Source organism: Chelonoidis abingdonii, chromosome 1, assembly GCF_003597395.2.
Source record: "Chelonoidis abingdonii isolate Lonesome George chromosome 1, CheloAbing_2.0, whole genome shotgun sequence".
NCBI lineage: Eukaryota > Metazoa > Chordata > Testudines > Testudinidae > Chelonoidis > Chelonoidis abingdonii.
The window spans coordinates 40557469-40566082 of record NC_133769.1 but is presented as its reverse complement, the minus strand read 5'-3'; the positions used below and the strand labels follow the sequence as shown (position 1 = coordinate 40566082).

The window sequence follows — 8614 nt, the reverse complement described above, 5'->3', positions numbered from 1 at the left end:
CTCTTCTCATGGAAAACTCAAGAATAGAATAGCAAAGGGTGTAGCAGGTGAGGATGACATTGCATTAACAGTGACCTTGCACAGTGTCATCCCACATTCTGTCTGTCAGTAGCTGATGTTAGTCCTTAATTTTCATAAACATCATATTTACTTACACACATATTCTAAAAGGAACAAATTTGCCAAGGCCCATTCAAACGTAAGATACTGAAATCCAGAAGGAAAGTGTTTGCTGTGGTTATCCAGATCTGAAAGTGTATTTCACTAGCTTTCACTAAAGAACGTAAGTTTTTAATGAATAAAGTGAATAAAGCTTACTTCATAGACAACCAGCACACTTCACTCCATTAGAAATACTTTGAAATGTTGACTTGTAGGAGGAGGCGGAGCTTAGCTCAGAGGTACTGTGGGTGGGACTCATTCATATCACAGTATTTAAGTTTTGGCATGAGAGAGAGAGTTGTCAGAGTAGAAGATCTACTTCTAAAGGATAAAACAAAGAGTGGGGGTGGTTGTTTTTTTTACATTCAAGATGCTAGCAGTTGATATTCAGATTCTTCTTGTAATAATTTTGGGGACTACTGATTGCCAGATAATCCCCAGGATTGAAGAATGTGGACTGTCATGTTCTCAGGTAAACTATAATTTGTTTGTAGCTGCTATCTATGAATGTAATACTTATATGCCACTACAATATTTATAAATGACATTTGTATTTGTGTGGTTTGTCTTTGAGTATTCATAGCATCAGAACAGGAATCAAAATGTTCAAGCCTTCCTTAGACATCACTTTTATACTGCTGTAATTTTGGAATGAGTAAAATAATACAATATGACAAAGATGACAGTACATAAGAATACATCAGAAAGAAACTTAATCTTAAAGCAACTTCCAGGGTGGTATTTTTTATCTCTTATGTATTTGGAGGTCAGAAATAAAAAGTATTTTATTTGTGGCCATTATTTTGGGGATTAAGTTCTTACTATAACTGTGCGAGTTTTACAAGAACTGAGAGTGGTGCAATTTTCAAGTGTCGAAATATCTTAGGAGCACAAATCCCATTGACTTGTACTGAATTGGAAAGTTTGAAGATGAAGAACAAAACTTTTTTTCTAGGAGGTGCAAATGTAACTCCTAATTTTAATGAGTTACATGTGTGCCCAAAGAGAGAATGTGCCATGTAATTTCTTTAAGGGAATTGAATTTTGTATTGTTTTCATATATTTCCACATGGGGGCAGTATAGAGATGGTCTGATTTATGATGAGTCCTGAAAACTAATAATAGAAATAATCAAACAAATCACTGAATAACTTATTATTTAAGTTTAAACTAATCAAACAAATCACTGAATAACTTATTATTTAAAGTTTAAACTAAAAAAGATTAAAAAATAAGGATGCTGTGATTTTTCAATCTTAATAGAAGACAAGTTTGACATGAAATATTTGCCTGCTGTTAAGAAGTGGAACTGATAGAATGAAACAACAGTTTGGCTATATGTTCTTCTTGAGAATGTCATGGGATTGTGAAGCCCTTAGGGGTTGGATTGAGACATATCCTAAAAAGCTGCTTCGATGTGGCTGAACTGTACAGATATTACAAAGCACAGGCTTATGTATATTAAATATATGCCACAGTAGTTTGTTTTACATTTTGAGATGCTGACTATACAGTAGAATATATCAATACTAAAGAGGTGAGCACCATAGAAATGCCTGAAAGATGAAATATTTTATTAAGAGTAAAATAATAAAATGGTGTATTTACATTTTTGTGTGTTTATGAATTCAGATCATATATGATCTCTATGTACTTAAATATCATTTTACCATTGTGTTTTATTGTTCTGGAAAGAGAAAACCCCTTGCTGTATTTTGTCCATTTGCTCATGAAGTTTTATATATTTAAAGCCTATAAACATATTTTTAAAATTATATGAGAGGCCTGATTTTCGTTTACACTAAGGCTCGTTTACACTTCTCTGGCAGAATAAACATACCTTAAAGTGGGTGTAAATTACACTATTTTGCACTCACTTTAAGACTTTTACCCTGCCTGAGTGTATATAAGAATCAGATCCATAGTGTGCAGAATAATAATAGCACTTCATCTTCAAAATATCATCCAAAAGTTTTCTAATTCTGAAGGCTAGGATATTTTTTTAAAATATACAGTATGCTTTTGTTAATTATGCATATTAAAATAGCTTACTCTGCTATAACAGAACCAACTGGAGGGTAACTTGAAATGCTTAAAAAATATGACTGTGTACATGTTCTGGATGTAATTTTTATGCTGTATTTAGTAGAATCCTGAATTCATCAATTAATTTCAACAGAAAGATCTTTTCTTTCTGTGAAAGATAATTATCCCACTAGGACAAATTGGCCCAGACTTTCCCCTATAGTATAAAGCTTATGTAGCATTTTCAATTTGCTGCAAGGAATTTTTGTTGGAGGATGCAGACTAATGTTAGAAAGTTTCCTGAGCATCTTCTTAGATCACATCCTCTTGCTCTTTTCATTTGATTGTTTTTTCTGTCCCAAACACACTTTCACTGGCATTGCCTTAAATGGGATCAAGTTCCCTCCTGTGGAAACCTGAGTAAACCGGCTTTACATGGGCCATTTACCAGGGAATAGAATACACCCTTGAATTTATGAGCAGGCCCAAGGTTCAGCACATGGCTGCTAATTATGGGTGGCAGGTGAACCCATGCTTTCCGCCCAAGACCCTGCCCCCACCACCACACGCCAGAGCCTCGAAACCCCCTTCCCACCATGTAAAATGAGAAGCCCTGACTCTAAGGGCCCCTCACGACCGGAGGAACCCCAGCCCACTGGCCCCCGCCACATCAGGCCGAGCTGCTGCTGCCATCCACCCCCACAAGTGCCAGGCTGAGCTGCTGACCCCCCCAGTGCTGAGCAAGGCCGAGCCGCCATACCCCAGCCAGAGTTGGGCCAGGTTGAACTGCTGTCCTCCTAGCACCAGCTCCTCCTGCCCCTGAAGGCACTACCACCTCGCCAAGCCACCGGCCCCAGTGCCCAGCCAAGCCTGCTCAGTCCGCCAGCTGCTGGCTCTTCACATCCCTCCTCACTCCCCTGTCCCAAGGAGGAGGGATGTGGCGAGCAGCAGGGACAGCATAGGGGGGTGGAGTGGAGGAGGCGGTGGGGGCCTCGGGGAAGGGTCACAGCCACCACAGTCCAGGTGTCTGGCAGCGGGTCGGCGGCAGCGCCAGTGAAGGCAATGCCTTCCCTGGCCTATTATACCTGCCACCCATGCTGCCAATTATTCCACAAACTAGTCAATTTAAAAAAGGCCATGTGGACCTTGGCCTTTGAGGCTAGCAATTTTCAGGATCAGGCCCTTAATCAGACACCATTAATTAAAAATCCACATTTCGGTCTGAACGTTTTTTTAACTTGCTATTGTCAGAAGTAGCATCCATAAAATCATGGAAATACAGGGCCAGAAAGGACTTTGAGAAGTCATTAAGTCCAGCCACGGGGCTGAGGCTGGACCAAGTAAACCTAGAATATCCCTGACAGGTGCTTGTAAAGCCTGCTCTTAAAAACCTTCAAAGATGGAGATTCCATGACATCCCTTGGAAGCCTGTTCCAGAGCTTAACTACCCTTATAGTCAGAAAGTTTTTTCTCATATCTAACCTAATTCTCCCTTGCTGCAGATTAAGCCCATCACTTCTTGTCCTACCTTCAGTGGACATGGAGAACAATTGATCATCATCCTTCTTTACAAGAGCCTTTAACATATCTGAAGATTGTTATCAGATCTTCCTTCAGTTTTTTTCCCTCAAGATTAAACCTGCCTAACTTGTTTAACCTTTCCTCCTAGGTCAGGTTTTCTGCTTTTTGGACACTCTCTAATTTGTCCACATTTCCTAAAGTGTGGTGCTCATAACTGGATGCAATATGCCAGCTGAGGCCTCACCAGTGCCACATAGAGCAGGACAATGACTTCCGGTGTGTCACATACCAATCTCTGATTAATACATCCCAAAATGATATTAGCTTTTTTCACAGCTGCATCATATTGTTGACTCATATTAAATCTGTGATCCACTATAACACCCAGATCTTTTTCAGCAGTACTATTACCTAACCAGTTATTCCCCATTTTGTAGATGTGCATTTGATTTTTCCTTCCTAAGTGAAGTACTTAACACTTGTCTTTATTGACGTTCACCCTGTTGAATACTGACCAATTTGCCAAGATGACTAGAACTAAGATTACAGAAAAACATTGTTTTTTTCTCTATGTGCATTTGACACCACTTATTATGATTAGTTTCACTGTTTCCCTGGGATGGATAGCTTCTTCCCCTGATGTTTGTGTGGATCTTTCACAAGCAACAGGGAAGTGAAAAGCTTTTTAAAAATAAGAAAATGCAATTGCAAAACCACAAAAATTGGCAGGGGGATTCAGAGACCTGAAACTACTTTTCAGTAGTTTTGGTAGATGACTAGATTTCAGTGTGACTATGTCTTTGAAATATTTCTAAGTTGTTCTGAGATCCTTTGGGAGAAGTGGCAAAAGAGCAAAGTATTGTTTTTACTTATTAAGATGGATACGACAATTATCTGTTTTGAGGTAAGTGATGCTGAAAATACACTATACACAAAATGGCAGTTTAGGATTTTGATTTTATTACCATTTAATTAATCACTATCAATTTACAATAGATATAAGGCACCACCCATTGTTAGATATATTCCATATTTCATAATTACTGTGTCATATTAAAATGCTGTATGCCATCTGGATCCCAGAAATATAAATTTAAAAGGACATTACATATTCTTCAAATGCGATGTGATAGATCTGCACAGCAGGGGATTATAACTCCCAGTACTCTCCTTCCCACTGTACAGCCCCTTTCTCTGGACTAAGCAGGGACCGTGTTTCCCATCAGCCCCTTCACCACAACACATCCCTTTTCCCTGACCAGGCAAGGGAAAAGGTCCTTGTGCAGGAAGTGGCTAGGTTCTGTTTCGGAGTGGGAGCCATATGACAACAGACAGTTTCAAGAACTGTGGGCAGAGCTGCATGTGGAACAGGCTATGAGTGCCGGACATCACAGCCTGGTGCAAATCTATGTGGGACTTATGGGGGAACTCCAGTGGCTAGACAGGGACCCAAACAGGAACTGTGATTGCTCACTTTGAACTGTAATTGTTAAAGCCCGTGTTCTTGGAGTATTTGCAACCTTTCCCCAGGGGTGCTGGAACAATGTTTGTAGTGGGGGTACTGAGAGCCATTGAACCAAATTGAAAACTTTGGGTATAATGGAAACCACCTCAAGTCAGGGGATGCTGCGGCACCCCCCGTACCCATAGTTCCAGCACCTATGCCTTTCCCCTTTCCTGCCAGTCCTTCCCCTGAGCCATGTGTCTGAGTGGTTATTGGGTCCCACCAGGGTTAGCACCTACAAGGCCTAGCTGCTGAAGCACCTACTACAGTGCTTGCCTCTGAGACATAGTAAACCTGGCACACTCCTGGCATCCTAGGTTTATGCAGAGTAATTATAGTTACATGAACTCTTAAAAAATCATGCAAATATTCAGCTGTGGGCTTCGTGCTAGACAAAGGAACTAGTAGACTTTTGTAGTATATTATGATTGCTCTTTCCTCACTTGTTTAAAATAGTTCGGTTTCTCAGTTCACATGACCTTCTGGCACTTAAAGGATAAACATGATGGCCTTGCCCTGCATGTGTATGATAATCGCTCATATTGTTATCTAATATGCTTCAACTGTGAAAGTCATAGGGGAATCCCAGACTATGATTGTAATTGTGTCCACTCCTCAGTAATCTTGCAATGGACACCGCCTGTAAACTGCACACAGAGAATTAGATTTTTGCCAAATTCTGCTCCACAGCTGGTAAGAATCAGGAACGTTACATTAAAAAGATACTAAAAACTGAAAATTTTAAAATCATGTTTGTGTTGTCTTAAGTGAGTTGCAGTGATGTGTCCAAAGTTCACAGGGAGAAGGGATAAAGGAGGAAGCTTTAAATTCCACTCTGGGATTTCCCTGCAATAATAAAGATTAAGTGATAGCCAATGAATCAGGAGTGAGTTCTTTATTTATCTGATACTGCTACAGCCTGTTAACTTCATGCAAAGTTCACTTTGGTAACACTGTGTGCCTTCCTGGAACACCATGGATCAGCCCCTCTAATCAAATCAGTGTTGTACAAATACCATAATACAGCCCTCAAGCCAGACCTTCACATGGTATAAATTGGCATAACTCCATTGTTTGCTACAGTAAGTAATCAACATTTTAAAAAAAAGCCTTTAAACTCCCTAATCATTAAAAGGAATGGAAACGAGACGTGAGGGTAACATACATAAAGAATTACGTTCCCTGAGAGTTCACTTGTTCTCTAACAAAAATCTACACTTTTGAAAATTAATCTTAGACATTAAAAATGTAGACCAGAAATCAGAGGCATAGTTTTATGTGGGGAGACTTATGGCAGCATGAAATGAAAGGAATATGGGGATTATTCGGTGCATTCTTTTTTGTGTGTAAAGTCTGATATTTGGAGGAGTCATTTCACTTAAAATACTTTCTCTGGTGAAATCTGCTGGGATGCAGCATGGTCCAGGAAATGGGACAGTGGATTAGGAGTATGAAGGCCTGGGATCAGTTCCCAGCACTACTACTCACTTATGTGGCTGTGGACAAGTCACCGTGCCTCTCGGGGGCCGACTTTCCACATTTGTAATAAAAGGATATGATGACTGACGCACCTTGCTTTGAGATGTACAGCTGGAAAGTGCTAAGTAAGTGTTAAGTATTATTATTCACTGACCAAAGATCCATATATATGGTGCTCAGTCAAAATGGGTTATTGTACTAGACACACCTTACCTCAGTGGTTCGTGTTAGTTTCCTTGATTTCCTTTCTTGTGGTGACTCATCATTTCTGTCTGTCAGCTCGGTGTTTTGAAGTTTAGTGGGCTTAGGTGACTTGGTTCTCTGGCCATATCATAAAAATCTACCTCTTCTAGGGTCCAAGATAGTCCAGTGAAACAATCTTTGTCCTCACTGAGCCACATAGATCAATATTATCCTTCCAGCCTCATTGTGCACTGACCTGGGCCTCTACTCCTTCCAGGTAGTGGAGCCTCAATGTAATGAACTGGCTGGTCCAGCCACCAGAGTGCAAGAAAACCCAGTGAGCAAACAGAAGGCCCAATTCTGAGTTTTGGCCATATGCTTGGCTGCAGGGCCGGCGTTAGGCCAATTTAACCAATTCTCCTGAATCGGGCCCTGCCTCTAACAGGGCCCACGCCCAAGCCCCAGTACGGCATACCAGCAAGAGACGGTGCGTTGTACTGGGGTGGCCCGGCTTCTCCAGGGGGCAATTTAAAAGGCCTGGGGGCTTCTCCAGGGGGCAATTTAAAAGGCCTGGGGCTCCCAGCCAGAGCCCCAGGCCCTTTAAATTGCCAGCAGAGCCCCACTGCTGGAGCCCTGGGGTAGGGCTGTGGGGCTCTGGGGGCTATTTAAAAAGTCCAGGGCTCCCCTTGCTTCTATCGCTCTGGCCCTTTAAATAGCCGCTGGAGCCCCGCCACTTCCCCAGGGCTTCTGCGGCTATTTAAAGGGCTGGGGCAGTAGAAGCCAGGGAGCCCTTGGCCATTTAAATAGCCCCTGGGATAGCAGGGGGCTCCAGCTGCCTCTGCTGTCCTGGTCCTTTAAATAGCCCCCGGAGCCTTACCGCTTCCCCAGGGCTCCATCGGCTATTTACAGGGCCGGGGCGGTGGAAGCAGGGGAGCCCTCGGCTCTTTAAAGAGCCCCCAAGCCCTGGGCTGCTGCTGCTACCCCGGTAGGGAAGGGAGGAGGAGGGGACACTCACCATACAGGGTGGGCTGTACCCCCTGTACCTGCACCCCCTGCCCACAGCCAGCCCCTGCTGCACCCTCTGGCCACACCAGCCCCACACCCCCTGCCCTGCCTGCACCAGCCCCTGTCTGCAGCCAGCCCTGCACCCCCTGCCCGCAGCCAGCCTGTATCCAGGCAGCCCCGCACCCCCCGCCCTGCCTGCACAAGCCCCTGTCTGCAGCCAGCCCTGCACCCCCTGCCCGCAGCCAGCCCGTCTCCAGCCAGCCCCTGCCACACCCTCTGCCCTTCTCGCACGAGCCCTGCACCCCCTGCCCTGCCCGCACCAGCTCTGCACCCCCTGCCCTGTCTCCAGCCAATTCCTGCCGCACCCCCCCCTGCCTGAAGCCAGCCAGTCCCACACTCCTCCGTCTTCAGCTCTGCCAACCCATGCTGCACCCCCTTGTGGCCCTGTCTGAAGCCAACCAGCCCGCCCACACTCCCCTGTCTCTAGCCAGCCCCACACCCCTTGCCATGCCTGTACCCAGCCCCTATCTCCAGCCAGCCCCGCACCCCCTGCCCTGCCTGGACTCAGTCCCTATCTCCAGCCAGCCCCACACCCCCTGTCCGCAGCCAGCCCGTCTCCAGCCAGCCTCTGCCGCACCCCGTGCCCTGCCCGCACCAGCTCCGCACCCCATGCCCTGTCTCCAGCCAACCCCTGCCACACACCCCTGCCTGAAGCCAGCCAGTCCCGCACTCCCT

At 44.3% G+C, this 8614-nt stretch overlaps 1 protein-coding gene across 1 annotated transcript in view; it reads left to right on the top strand.

Moving 5' to 3' along the window:
• Positions 1-483: 483 nt before the first annotated feature.
• The window catches only part of IL17REL (interleukin 17 receptor E like), a 67670-nt gene continuing 59539 nt past the window's right edge, over positions 484-8614 (top strand). The window contains exon 1 of the mRNA XM_032769401.1: positions 484-634. Coding sequence (XP_032625292.1) covers positions 533-634 — 102 coding nt within the window. The 5' untranslated portion in view covers positions 484-532. The remainder of the gene's footprint in view (positions 635-8614) is intronic.